Genomic DNA, 15140 nt, shown 5'->3' with positions numbered 1-15140 from the left:
TTAATAAATTGTTGCATTCTATATGGCTGGTTCTCTTAGTTTAATTTCTTTTTGTGCTTAATTATATTAAGTGCATTAAAGGTTAGTTTTGCATGATTCTGAGAACAGCCTGCGTAGCACCAAACCCTGGCTACACCGCTAGCATACTGTGTATTAAAGGGTAGGTATTTCATGTCTCTGTGCCTCAGTTTTCCTGTTTTTAAAGCTGGATAGATAATACAGATCTACACCTATGCACTATAAAAGAATTGAGTTAGTTCCTTAAGTGTCCTAATCTAGAAGGCTGGAAGAGCTAAGTGATGTGTGTGAATGTTCATCTACAACTCAGTCTCCAGTGCAGGATCAACAAATAATCAGTTACTGTGGTCAGGAGGTGGTGAAATGGATAAAGCACTGGACTCTTAAAGCATGAGGTCCTGAGTTCAATCCCTGACTTCCCCCCTCTCTCTCTCTTTCCCCCCTTCCCCTTTCTCACTACTAATAAAAAACCCTTTAAAAATAATAATCGGGGAGTCGGGCTGTAGTGCAGCGGGTTAAGTGCAGGTGGCGCAAAGCACAAGGACCGGCATAAGGATCCCGGTTCGAGCCCCAGCTCCCCACCTGCAGGGGAGTCGCTTCACAGGCGGTGAAGCAGGTCTGCAGGTGTCTATCTTTCTCTCCTCCTGTCTTCCCCTCCTCTCTCCATTTCTCTCTGTCCTATCCAACAACAACAACAATAATAACTACAACAATAAAACAACAAGGGCAACAAAAGGGAATAAATAAATATTAAAAAAAAAAAAATCAGTTACTTGACTCAAATGTGCCCTTTGAGATGCCTGGTGTGGCTTACAACACTCACTTTCCCGTGGGGGGTGGGATATAAGTAGTGACTCACTGACCAGAGTCCCCCGTTTTTTTATTACAAAGTAAAGCAATTCCAAAAGAGCTTACATCAGCAAAAAAGCATAACATTTCATTGAAAGGGGAACAAAATGGAGCAGGGACTTATGCAAAAGGGCCACATCATGGATAAATATGACAAGGCCATTAAATCTCTTGTAACAAGTATGTTGTATTTCGAGGTTCCTCCTCACTGCAGTGGGATCTCAGCAGATACGTAACTTCGAAGGTTAAGAAGTAATACACCCCCTCATTCACATTCAGTATCTGTGTGTGGCCAGAGCTTGGGCTCCCACAGGCACCTGTTAGTATTTGAGAAGCTGCAGATCCTTGTTAGTCAGGCAAAGTGATTAGGCCACAGGTTCTGCAAATGCAAGCCTGGGGTGTGAAAATGCGGCAGTACTTCCTGGATGTTCTCCTACATGAGACAGTTGAACTTACATTATGATTCAGTCATGAATTTTGTTGCAGAAATACTAATATTTAATTTTAAAATGCTGGTACATATCCTACTGAGATCACGAAAGATACGTTTATATAAGCCAAAATTCTAAATTCTGAAACTTTCGTAGTCTGAAGCATTTGGATCAAGAATCCTGTGCCTGAATGAAGAATGTAAAGGCCAACAAAAATGTTACAGGTAATGTCAGATTATATGCATTTAGGCTGGGAGGTTTAAACTAATAAACCCTTTTTTGTTACAAATTCATTCCTTCAGGATTCAGGAATATGAAGGAAGTATGTGAATAAATTTAAATTGTTAGTATAATTTTAAAAGTTCATACATTGAGAATGTAAGAATTGATAGAAATGTTCTGTAATTGAAAAGTTAAGACGACTTGAGTAGAATAAGGGAGGCCAGAGTTTTACAAAGCTAGGCACACAAATAAATTTGGATACACAGAAAAGCATGGAATCCAAGAGTGACTCAAGCAGTTCTCTTTATAGTTACTGACTTCTGAAGGCAAAAATCTGAATAGTATTACCTTTTTTTTTTTCCTGGCCTGGAAAAGCCCCCAAAGAAATGTCAAGATACTAAAAACTATATGAACCTCCTTGGTGTGAGTAATATATACAATTTATTTTAATGTCCTTGAGGTTCTGTGAAAAGTCAATTTTTTATTTTAGAGTGTCTTCAACATTCACTGTAAATACAAATAAGTGAAAAGATACAATCTATGAGTACTCATTCCTTCATCAATATTTAGCTCCTTTTCTGCCAGGTGCTGTTCTACAATACATTGAATAAAGTGAAATCATCTAATTTTTGGAGCTTAGCTTACAGGGGGAAATAAATTTTATGTACTGTTCAGTGTTGAGAACAAAGCATACAAAAAGAATAAACAGGTTGTTTAGAGGTGGGTGACCAAGTAAGAACTCAGTCATTAGGTGGTCTTTGAAGACAGGTTTAGAGAGGAGCAGATAACTAAGCAATTCCAGCAGAAGGAAAAAGCAAGTGTAAAGTCCCAGTGCAGCTGTGGTCCTGATATGTGTGTGGACTGCTAAATAGACTGCAGCTGGAACAGAGTGGACAAGGTGTTGAGATCACTGTTGGGTGAGCCAGTGCTACTGAGGCCCCTAAATCATGTAGGATCTTTTGGGTAATACAGATAATGGTTGCTAGAGCATGTCCCAGCTAAATAGGAAATCCTATTAATCCTTAATGCCGTGGGATTTTATTAGTTGGCTTTCTTTTTTAAATCTTCTAATTTTTATCAAATACACATCAGATGATATTTATAAATCTAAGAGATTACTAGGCAGGGGACATAGCATAATAGTTATGCAAAAACACTTTTGTGACTGAGGCTCTAATGTCCCAGGTTCAGCCCCCTGGATTGAAACATAAATGAGCTGAGCTGTGCTTTGGTAAAAAATACAAATATAGGAGTCGGCAGAAGTGCAGCGGGTTAAGCACAAGTGGAGCAAAGCACAAGGACAAGCATAAGGATCCTGGTTCCTGCAGGGGAGTTGCTTCAGAAACGGTGAAGCAGGTCTGCAGATGTCTATCTCTTCCCCTCCTGTCTTCCCCTCCTGTCTCCATTTCTCTCTGTCTTAACGATGACATCAATAACTACAACAAAAAAAGGCAACAAAAGGGAAATTAAATATTAAGAAATACAAATATGTAAGAGATTACTATGGATACCTTAGTATCTGATATGAATGAATGTGAATTGTGCTAAATGACTTAATGAGTAAGTATATGGGAAACCCCCAAGTTCAGTGTTTGCCTAATTTCTGCCCCTTCTTTCACATTATATTACAGGTAATATTGCATGTTAGTGTGATTTTTGTTTAGCAAAGCTATTTGTTATTCTAGGATGTAAGTATAGTTATAAGAGTATGGGTACTGAGATAAAATCGGATTAAACAATGCTGGTTGTGAACAGGGACTTAAGAGTTACATGGTGTAGGATTTTATGTCTAATGAAATTAGGTTAGCAGGGTATGTTTTTATGGGCCATCTGCCAAGACTAGAAGCAGTTTTTGTACCTGTTACTCCCTTACATATGTATTTTGCATTTTGTGTCCTATAATGTAATGGAAAAACAAAAATTTGGAGCTGACAGGAATTTTTTTTTTAAATATTTATTAATGAGAAAGGAGGAGAGAGAAAGATCCAGACATCATCAGCAACATGTGCTGCCGGGAATTGAACTCTGAACCTCATGTTTGAGAGTCCAGTGCTTTATCCACTGCACCACCTCCTGGACCACCTGATATGAATCTTAAATACTGTGTAGTCTAAAGTTTTAATTTTACTAATGTATTTTTAAATGGTTTATTTACCAGTATGAGAGAGAAGAACCAGAGTATCACTCTTACACACATGATGGATGGATTAAACTCAGAGCTTCATGCTTGCAAGTCTACTGCTCTAGCCACTGCATCTCCCTATGTCCCACTTAACGTATATGTTTTTCAGAGCACTTTCATATACTGTCTTCTAGTAGTTTTTTTTTTTCCTTTTCAGATTTTTTTTCCCTTAATGCTTACATAGGACCTGTGGTAGGAATTAGATCTAGGGAGTCGGGCAGTAGTGCAGCAGGTTAAGCACATATGGCGCAAAGCGCTAAGACCCCAGTTCGAGCCCCTCAGCTCCCCACCTGCAGGGGAGTCGCTTCACAGGCGGTGAAGCAGGTCTGCAGGTGTCTATCTCTCTCCCCCTCTCTGTCTTCCCCTCCTCCCTTGATTTCTCTCTGTCCTATCCAACAGCGATGACAACAATAACTACAACAAAAACAAGGGCAAAAAAAGGGGATAAATATTTTTTTAAAAAATTAGATCTAACATAAGTCAGGGTATCAACCTCCTGACAGTTGCCCCAAATACTAGCCGACTAAAGACAATATGGCATTGGGTATAGTTTTGTATACTATGTCCTTTAATACGCAGAACTGTGGTTTTCATGCTTAAAGGTGAGTAATCCTTGTATTGATAAAGACCTTCTTGGCATCCTTCCTGAAGTTCTAAATCAGGTATGGGATAGGGTCCATTAAATCTGTTTTCGTTTTTCTTTTTTCTTTCTTTTTTTTTTTTTTTACCAGAGCACTGCTCAGCTCTGGCTTTATGGTGGTAGGGGATTTAACCTGGGACTTTGGAGTCTCAGGCAGAAGAGTCTCTTTGCATAACCATTATGTTCTCTACCTCCCCCACCCCCAATCCCTTCAGTGACCCTGATGATTGTGTAATATGTGGCCCTAGGAAACTGCTTTAAAAACACATAAGAATTGTTTGGGGGGGGGGGTCGGGTGGTAGCGCAGCAGGTTAAGCGCACTGCATGTGGCACAGGGCGCAAGGACCATAAGGATACCAGTTCAAGCCCCTGGCTCCCCACCTGCAGGAGAGTGGCTTCACAAGTGGTGAAGCAGGTCTGTAGGTGTCTGTCTTTCCCCCTCTCTGTCTTCCCCTCCTCTCCATTTCTCTCTGTCCTATCCAACAACAACATCAACAACAATAATAACTACAGTAAAAGGGGGGAAAAGAATTGATTTAACTTTTAACCAGTTCACTCCTTGGCTCTGGTTTCTGATGGTACTAGAATTGAACCTGGGACTTTGGAGCCTCAGATATGCGGGTTTAATGCATAACCAATGTGCTCTCTGGCTGTAGTGGTGGCACAGTGCTAAAGCTTTGGACTCAAGTATGAGCATTCTAGCCCTTGCATTGCATGTGCCAGATGCTGTGCTTCATATTCTCTCATAATTTCTTCTTTAAAAAAAATAAAAATCTGGTTTCAAGGAATAATAATACTTTAGTACTGATAAAGTTTATAAAAGAGTAAAAAGCAGCTTGGGTTTATATCCTAGACTAATTTTTTTTTTCTTCTAATGTTTGTAAAAGCAGGAGTGGTGGTCAGTGATTATTTTGGTTTGGGGATTAGAACTTTGAAGTAACCAGTGAAACCACCATTGTACATATTGTACATACTGAAGGAAAGTCTGTTTCAGTCCAAGTGAAACATTGAGATATTTGGACAAGATTAATAGATCACTGTTAATACCTTACTAAATTTGAGCAGAATACTCAATATTCATGAAGAGCCATGTCACTAGCAGTTTATAATGGTGTATTATTTCTCTTTAGCAACTGCAATATTCTCAGAAGTTGCCTTATTACATGCAAGTGCTCAGTGAACGTTTTAAGTTACGGTGCTATTTGAGTATAATACGTTAGGGTATGTCATGTGGAAATTTTTTACTACCTAGTTTATGGTTATCTCAGTAACAAGCAGGTTTTAATTGAAATCACTTCCCTTTAAAAACATTATATCCTAAGAGAAAGTTCATGCTTGATTAATTTATTATAGGTCTTTGACTTTTTCAGCCTAAAACAAATTATAAGAATATGGATGTCTACATTGATGGAATATAGGCTTTTGAAAACTTGAAAAATTATAATCTACACTTTGAAAGACAACAGGAAGCCATTAAAATAGATTTGGGGGGGCAGGTGGTGGCGCACATGGTTGGGCACATATGTCACAATGTGCAAAGACCCAGGTTCAAGCCCCTAGTCCCCACCTGCAGGGCGGAAAGCTTTGAGTGGTGAAGCAGCGTTGTAGGTGTCGGTGTCTCTCTCTCTCTTCCTCTCTATCACCCCTTTCAATTTTTGGCTGCCTCTCTCCAATAAATAAAGATAAAAAATAATACAGTTTGCATTAAAAAAAGAACTCTGGATCTTGAAATTCATATTTTAAAATAGTTTTTTTTGAAGTAATTGCAAATAAATTGCAAATACGTTAACTTTTAAAATGAGTATTAGGTTATTGAGGTTATCCCAAGCTGTTTTACTGCTTATTAAATTTTTTGTAACTAAGTTACAGCTGACAACAAAAAGTTGATTTTTTTGTGTGTGTGGTTATGATAAAAAAGGGTTGATTTTTTTTTGTGGTTCTGATTCAATTATAAGAATTAGATGTGAAGAGGGTTTTTATAAAGGATCTTGGCACAAACATCTGTATAGTTATTAATGAACTGATAGAAGGAGCTACCTGGATATACCTTGTAAGATTATTTTTTTAAATTATTTTCCCTTTTTGTTGCCCTTGTTTATCGTTGTTGTAGTTATTACTGTTGGTTTAGAGATACCATTTGATTTTCTCTCTGCTGATGGAACAACCACTAGCATATCTAAAACAAGTGTCCTTCCCACCCAAGTCAAATTAGACTATGAAAACCAACCAAACCCATAAGAATTGGCTTACAATGGCATTGATAAATTGACTATAAAATGAAATCACTAAACAGACATTAGTAAATGTCACTAAACACTGTGCACATCTCTGTACACAGTTAAGATTAAGCACAGCAAACCTAGCTGCATTTGCAGTTTTTGGTTTATCCTGGCTCAAGGTGATCTGGGGATTTGTACCAATTTGTGAAGTTCGTATTTTGCAGTATCCTGTTTTCCTTCACTAAATGTTTTTTTTTTTTTTTCTTGTACCTTTGATTCTTTTCCAAAGTCAGAGGTTTAGTTTCCTTCCCGACACAATTTGAGTTTCTCATCATCCCAACTCTTAATTCAATCTTGAGTTTCCCCTCTGTCCTTCAATTTTATTTTTGCCTCCAGGGTTATCAGTGGGGCTCGGTGGGTGGCTGCACTACTAATCCACTGCTCCTGGCAGCCATTTTTCCTCCATTATATTGGATAGGACAGAGAGAAATTGAGAGAGGAGGGGGAGATAGAGAAAGACACCTGCAGACCTGCTTCACTGCTTGTGAAGTGACCCCCTGCAGGTGAGGAGCTCCAGCCTAGATTCATATTTCTAATCCTAAACCCCAGCAAGAACCCTAGAGGCAAAACAAACAAAAAAAATCAACAACACCATAGTGTACTAATCTTGATTATCTCAGGAGACCACAAGCTCTTCTGGGCTGAAATCACTATGACTTCTCTCCCTTTTTTTAAAAGTTCTAGGATCAAGTACATCATGCTGGGCTGTGAAATGGGAGTGGGCAAATACATTGGTACCTAATTGTTTAGTTATTAGAGTTACAGTTATTTTTTTTTAAGACTAAACATGTAAAGTTCCTAACTGTGCAAGAGGTAGTTGCTGCTAGAGAGCTTTGTGACCATACATATAATGAATGCAGTATATCTTCTTCTGAGATTTAACTTGCTGTAAACTCCATTAAATGCAGTCATATGGACATTCATCTTATCATATAGTTTTTAAAAACTCTGTATGACTTTGTAGACTTAAATTGGCAAACAGTTGTTGTACAATAATAAGGTTTGTTAAGAGCATGAGGATTTATTGAGATTGTGGAGTCAAGGCCTTTCTATCATCTGTCTGAATCTTTGTGTTATTATGGAAAACTTATTTTCTTTAAGACAGTTCCTTACCTTTTGAACCAGGATTCAAGCTACATTGTCAAAAATATGAAGTACCTGCTTATCTTCCTGCTGTAATATGTCAGTTTTAAAGACCTTCTTCCTGAGAGACTTCGTGTCATTTTAAATAAATAAGTCATTCCTCCTCAGCCATATCTGCCAAGCAGCACTGTCAACCTTATTACAAGGAGAGTAACTTATTGGTAATTAAACTACAATAGCAGCCTGATTTGTATTACAAATGTAGAAATCATTATCCTTCTTCATGTCCAATGGCCACTTGCTAAGAAAAGATCAAAAGGGTGTAGAGAATTGCTTTTCAGAATGTCCATGGAAGTCTTTTCCCACAAGTCTGATTTATCTTCCACTACAGCTTCCATCTTTACCCTAATGTTCTTTTCTTGGGAATGATGCTTAACATAGGATAGTTACGTGCTATAAAGAATTTTCCATAATCTACCACATTGACATGCATGATGTTTACTCCTGTATGTGTTTACCTTACTTGGTCACTCTGGGAACACTTGCAAAGCTGAGAAGAACAATAAAGGTTAAGAACAATTTAGGAATTTTGTGAAAATAACATTTATTTTCATCAGTGACTTTATTGGGTTGTTAGAAAACTCATGAAGCATTTTTTTTTTTTGCATAGAAAAATGTGTCATGACTTTTCCAACAACCCAATAAAAGGAACTCAAGTATACAATTGAGATCTCTATGTAATGTAAATAATTGTTCATGTTTATTTCATGTAGTTTGGAAGTCTTAAAAGCAAGCTTTACTGGCAAAAAACAAGAATAAGTGATAAGATTATTATAACATTCTAAACTATTGTCAGGGCATTTGCATATTCTGGGTAAATAAAGTTCTACGAAGCCATTAAGAAATAATCAGTTGAAAAGATCTCAGATAACTGCAAGTATAAAATGGTGGTCTCTTCAGCATCTGGATATCTAATACTTATTTGATTGTCTTTTGAGCTGATTCTTCACGTTATAGCATGTGGTATATGAAGTGATTTCACACCATGCCCAAGATTCGGGCCACCCACCAGCTACATGGCATGACAACTCTACAGGCCGAACGGCAGCCCTGATAATTATAAGGCCATGGGTAGTAACCCCCAAGAGGTTCACAGATCTTCTGGCAGTGGGTGTAGCTTCTCCTACATTCTATACAGCAGATTCCTTCGTGATCCAGTCTCGGGTCGAATGTCATGCTTTCCCCTTCCTGCTGCTGTAAAGTAAAAAATTGTATTTTTATAATGAAGTTTATAGCATAAGTACTATTTTAAAATAAGATCCTGAATAATTCTATAAGAAATCAGCATGACTCTTAAGGGGTTTTCAGTCTTAAAACCTTATAGTTCAGAGCTCCTTCTAACATTAAAGAATCTCCATCTACCTAATCTATCACTAGCAGAAAGGTTTATTTTTTATAATGTTATGCTGTTTTTTCCATTCCTTTAATGGGCCATCATTACTACTCAATAGTGAGTTAACTTGTTTTAAACAGTCAAACAAAAAGCAAGCACAATTCAAAAGTAGCATTTCTGCCATTGCTAATTTTAAGCCTGGTAAACACTGGCACCTTCTTATAGTAATGGCTTTCAGGACTCCTGGGAACACATTTTAAAACTCAGTGATCTAGGCTAAAAACAAATTTCGGTTCCACTTGCACTGACTGCAAACATTATCAGTTAGCTATTCTTGCCTTCATTTTTCTTACCAGTAAGGAAAAAGCACAATAAAATATGTAAAAAGTCAAGACCTGGGGGCTGGGCAGTAGCGCAGTGGGTTAAGTGCACATGGCGCAAAGCACAAGTATTGGCATAAGGATCCTAATTCAAGCCCCCAGCTCCCCACCTGCAGGGGGTCTCTTCACAGGTGGTGAAGCAGGTCTGTAGGTGTCTGTCTCTCCCTCTCTGTCTTCCCCATCTCGATGTCTCTCTGTCCTATCCAACAACAGCAATGGCACAAAGAACAAGGGCAACAAAATGGGAAAAATGTCTTCCAAGAGCAGTGGATTCGTAGTGCAGGCACTGAGCCCCAGCAATAACCCTGGAGGCAAAAAAAGAAAAAAGAGAAAATAGAAGCCAAGACCTGACACTTTACTTTCTAGTTGCTGTGTGCCATAATGGTAGTTACATAAGTCCTACACTATATTGGCAAAGTAAAAATCACCTAAAAAAAATCTCTATTGCAAAGTGATTATGATGACAAATTTATGCAGTTTTCTTTTTGTGAATTTCTAGGGGTAAAAATTATTTTTACTGGGGTCGGGCGGTGGCACAGTGGGTTAAGCACATGTGGCACAAAGCGCAAGGACCGGCGTAAGGATCGCGGTTCCAGCCTCCAGGGTTATTGCTGGGCTCCGTGCCTGCACCATGAATTCACCGCTTCTGGAGGCCATTTTTCCCCCCTTTTGTTGCCCTTGTTGTAGCCTCGTTGTGGTTACTATTATTGCCATTGTTGATGTTATTCGTTTTGGATAGGACAGAGAGAAATGGAGAGAGGAAGGGAGACAGAGGGTCGGGGGTGGGGGGAGAAAGAGGGGGGGGGTCGGGCGCAAGGACTGGCTTAAGGATCCCGGTTCCAGCCCCAGGCTCCCCACCTGCAGGGGAGTCGCTTCACAGGTGGTGAAGCAGGTCTGCAGGTGTCTGTCTTTCTCTCCCCCTCTCTGTCTTCCCCTCCTTTCTCCATTTCTCTCTGTCCTATCCAAAACGAATAACATCAACAATGGCAATAATAGTAACCACAACGAGGCTACAACAAGGGCAACAAAAGGGGGGAAAAATGGCCTCCAGGAGCGGTGGATCATTCATGGTGCAGGCACCGAGCCCAGCAATAACCCTGGAGGAAAAAGAAAAAAAAATTCTGCATGATATTGTATTACACTGTTGGAACGCCTTTGCTAATGTAAATTCTCATTTTAAACCTCTTACTTGGAAGTAGCTGAACTTGGGAAGATGCAGCAAAAACATGGACTAGACTTGAAGAATGTAAATTAACCCTCTCCCTCTTGTTTCTCTTTTCTTTCTCCTCTTTTTTTTTTTTTAATTTATTTTTACCAGAGGTACTCAGCCTTGTAGCATGTGGTGTGCCAGGGATTGAACCCTGGACCTTTCACATGCAAGTCCTATGTACTGTTACTGTACCGTTTCTCTGGATCCATTTTACCTTTTCATACACAGAGGTCTCAAGGAGGTGTGTGATTTTGGCTAGGAAAAAAATTTAAACACTGGAAAGTGGAGAAAACGGTATTGAATAGTACCGAGGTTTGCAAAATACTACCTTTTGTCAAATATGCTTGACTTTTGTTTATGCCGGAGAGAATGTATGTGTCTAGCGTACTACTCACCCCTTTCTATTGGTGGTGCCAGGTATCAAACTTGGAATCTGTCACATGCAAGACCTGTGCACTACCATGTCATATTTCCCAGGGCCCCAACTGCTGGAGTTTTAAGTTCTGAAGTGAATGTAAGGCATTGTGACATCCCATGCATAAATACATTAGACTGTGCCTCTATAATGATGTTTTCCTACATGACTACTCAGCTATCATCACACCTACTTAACAAAAGTCCTTAACACCATTTGATACAGCATAAGTTCAGATTCTTTTTTTTTTTTTCATTAAAATTTCTGTCATACTCTAAACACTTTTTTTCCCCCTAGGCTCTATTTTCCCCATTATCTCTTGAGATAGGCTTATCTGGGACAGCAAGAAGAAAACCACCTCATTCATTGTAGCTGACTGAATTGATGAGGAGTCAAAATATTCAGGCTAAGGCATTTCTTCTTCATCTTAGGGTTCAACAAAGTTTTCTCAGAATTTAAAAGTTGGGAGGGGATCTCAGTTTTTTGCCCTAAGCATTTTCTCTAAAGAAATATGTGAAGGACAGATAATGGAGGTGTTTTTGCTTAAAACTTGACACATAATACAGAATTTGATATAATTGGAGTTCTTCAAGGAATGTGAATCACTCAAGTCAGGAAGAACGGCAAAGCCATTTTAGTAAAGAGGCTAATGCCTTATTCCCTTGAATCAAATCCAACTAGTCCAGCTACCCGGGGAAAAAACTGTATTAAATTTTGTTTGTCTATTCAGATTTTATTTTTTATTCTTTGAGCTTTAGAAAATGAAGTACTGTGTCCTGGATTTTCTGATAAGCCTTGGATTATTTAAAAAGTACCTTTTCCCCTAAATCTAAAATACACTGGTCTAAAATGATGAGCTAGAAAGTACATTTGCAAAACATGCAAGTATGAGACTGAAGAGATGCACTAAGAAAAATGTACAAATGATTTTTCTGTGTATGAAAAAACCCTTGACTTTACTCATAGTTAAAGGTAGACATGATAACATGAGATGGAATTTTACACCCAAGAAACTGAAAAGATTTTTTAAAGTCTGGTAATGAGAATTTTTTTCACTACTATTTCAAGACATGTAGCTGGCACTAGCTTTTTGAAAGACAATTTGCTATCCACTAAAAACTCTTCTCTACTTCACCTAAAAGACCCATGCATCCCTACATAAAGATATATTGCACTTGTGTGGAATAGACACAACAACACTAATAGTTAACACTGATTACATTTAACACGTTAAAGTTCTGTGCTCTACCCACATCACCTCAGTTACATTTTCCCATGACCTTACAAGATGTGTACAAGGTTGTATATTATAAAAATTAGCTAGCATGCCAGGGAGGTGGCTAAGTATAGAGCACCTGGCTTCCATACTTGAGGTCTTGGGTTTAATTTCCAGCATCACAAGAGAGTGACCACAAACTAAATCGGAACTCCATGAATGATGAAGCAGGGCTTTGTGGTCCCTTGCTCTATCTCATTAAAAAAAAAAAAAAAAAAAAAACTCTGGAGGCCAGTCAGCAGTGTGTTAAGCACAAGGATTAGCATAAGGATGTGTTCAAGCCCCCAGCTCCCCACCTGCAGAGGAGTCACTTCACAGGTGGTGAAGCAGGTCTGCAGGTGTCTTATCTTTCCCTCTCTTTGTCTCCTCCTCTCTCTTTTTTTTTTTTTCTCCAGGGTTATTGCTGGGCTCGGTGCCTGCACCATGAATGATCCACCGCTCCTGGAGGCCATTTTTCCCCCCTTTTGTTGCCCTTGTTGTTGTAGCCTCGTTGTGGTTACTATTATTGCCATTGTTGATGTTGTTCGTTGTTGGATAGGACAGAGAGAAATGGAGAAAGGAGGGGAAGACAGAGAGGGGGAGAGAAAGACAGACACCTGCAGACCTGCTTCACCACCTGTGAAGCGACTCCCCTGCAAGTGGGGAGCCTGGGGCTGGAACCGAGATCCTTACGCCTGTCCTTGCGCTTTGCGCCACATGTGCTTAACCCACTGTGCCACCGCCCAACCCCCCCCCTCCTCTTTCGATGTCTCTCTGTCCTATACAACAACACAGCAATAACAATAGCAAGGATAACAAAATGGGAAAAATGACATCCAGGAGCAGTGGATTTGTGGTGCAGGCACTGAGCCCGAGATAACCCTGGAGGCAAAAAAAAGAAAAAAAAAATATTGTAACAATGAAAGGGAAATAATTTACGAGTCTATCCAAGCAGAACAAGTTAGATTTTTGTACATCTGTCCATGCAGTGAACTACCATGCAACTATTTAGGTGAAGCAGAAGATCTATGTAGGAAACAGATAACAATTTCCAAAATACTGTGTTGTAACTAGAAGGCAAGCATGGTATACAAGTATGCTCTTTTGTGTTAAAAGTGTATACATTATGCAAAACAACTGAGCAGATTTCTAACAGGTTGCAATAGGGTGGTGTCTGAAGTGGAAAAGAAACTCAGATTTGTGGTATATTCTTATGCTATTTTTATTGTTATATTATTTTTTTAACTCGGCTCTTACTTATGGTGGTGTGGGGGACTGAACCTGGGACTTTGGAGCCTCAGGGACAAGAGTCCCTTGCATAACCATTATGCTATCTTCCTCTGCCCTATATGCTATTTTAAAATTGTATGTACATATTTATTTTTCAATTCAGACTGACAACAAATAAATTATTCTTTCACTACCTGCCAAGTAAACTAAAATATGCCTACTAGCTATCTACAGAACGGAGGGAACCCCTCCCAACTCTTCATGTGCAGTACTCCAGCCTTTAGGTTCATGATTAGCCAACAACTTGTTTGGCTTTATATGTTAACTCTCTTTTTAGCCACCAGGTTCCAGAGGCTAGCATGATGCCAAGCAGACTTCCCTGGACAGACAATCCTACCAATGTGTCCTGGAGCTCTGATTCCCCAGAATCCTGCCCTACTAAGGAAAGAGAGAGGCAGGCTGGGAGATGGATCGACCTGTCAACACCCATATTCAGCGGGGAAGCAACTACAGAAGCCAGACCTTCCACCTTCGGCATTCCACAATCGCCTTGGGTCCATACTCCCAGAGGGTTAAAGAATAGGAAAGCTATCAGGAGAGGGGGTGGGATACAGAGTTCTGGTGGTGGGAATTGTGTGGAGTTGTACCCTTCTTATCCTATGGTTTTGTCAGTGTTTCCTTTTTATAAATAAATAATAATTAAAAAAAAAAAAGAAAGGAAAGGAAGAGTTGAGTGGCCAGGTAGGTGAATGAGTAGGGAGAGAACAGGACTTTTCATGTGAAAACCTCAAATTCTACTTCCTTATCCACACAGCATATATGATATAGTGGAGTGGTGCTCTGTTCTCTATCCTAATCTCTTTCTCTCTCTTTTTTTTTTTCCCTCCTCCAGGGTTATTGCTGGGCTCGGTGCCTGCACCATGAATCCACCGCTCCTGGAGGCCATTTTTTCCCCCTTTTGTTGCCCTTGTTGTAGCTTCGTTGTGGCTATTGTTATTGCCCTTGTTGATGCAATTCGTTGTTGGATAGGACAGAGAGAAATGGAGAGAGGAGGGGAAGACAGAGAGAGAGGGGAGAGAAAGATAGACACCTGCAGACCTGCTTCACTGCCTGTGAAGCGACTCCCCTGCAGGTGGGGAGCCAGGGGCTCGAACCGGGATCCTTACGCCGGTCCCTGCGCTTTGCGCCACATGCGCTTAACCCACTGCGCCACCGCCCGACCCCCCTCTTTTTTTTTTTTTTTTTTTTTTGCCTCCATGGTTACTGCTGAGGCTCAGTGCCTGCACTATGAATCCACTGCTCCTGGAGGCCATTTTTCCCCCTTTTGTTGCCCTTGTTAATTATTATTGTTGTCGTTGTTGTTGGATAGGACAGAGAGAAATGGAGAGAGGAGGGGAAGACAGGCGGAGAGAAAGACACCTGCAGACCTGTGAAGTAACCCCCTGCAGGTGGGGAGCCAGGGGCTCAAACTGGGATTCTTACCAGATCCTTGTGTTTTGTACCACGTGTGCTTAACCCACTGTGCTAACGCCAGGTCCCTCTAATCCCCTAAT

At 39.8% G+C, this 15140-nt stretch overlaps 1 protein-coding gene across 1 annotated transcript in view; it reads right to left on the bottom strand.

Annotated features, from left to right (window-relative positions):
- Positions 1 to 8442: 8442 nt before the first annotated feature.
- CNMD (chondromodulin) overlaps positions 8443 to 15140 on the bottom strand; it is a 43454-nt gene continuing 36756 nt past the window's right edge. Inside the window, exon 7 of the mRNA XM_007524644.3 lies at positions 8443 to 8958. Coding sequence (XP_007524706.1) covers positions 8743 to 8958 — 216 coding nt within the window. The 3' untranslated portion in view covers positions 8443 to 8742. The remainder of the gene's footprint in view (positions 8959 to 15140) is intronic.

The sequence above is a fragment of the Erinaceus europaeus genome, chromosome 5 (genome assembly GCF_950295315.1).
Source record: "Erinaceus europaeus chromosome 5, mEriEur2.1, whole genome shotgun sequence".
Classification (NCBI taxonomy): Eukaryota; Metazoa; Chordata; class Mammalia; order Eulipotyphla; family Erinaceidae; genus Erinaceus; species Erinaceus europaeus.
This window is presented reverse-complemented; position numbering and strand designations above follow the sequence as displayed.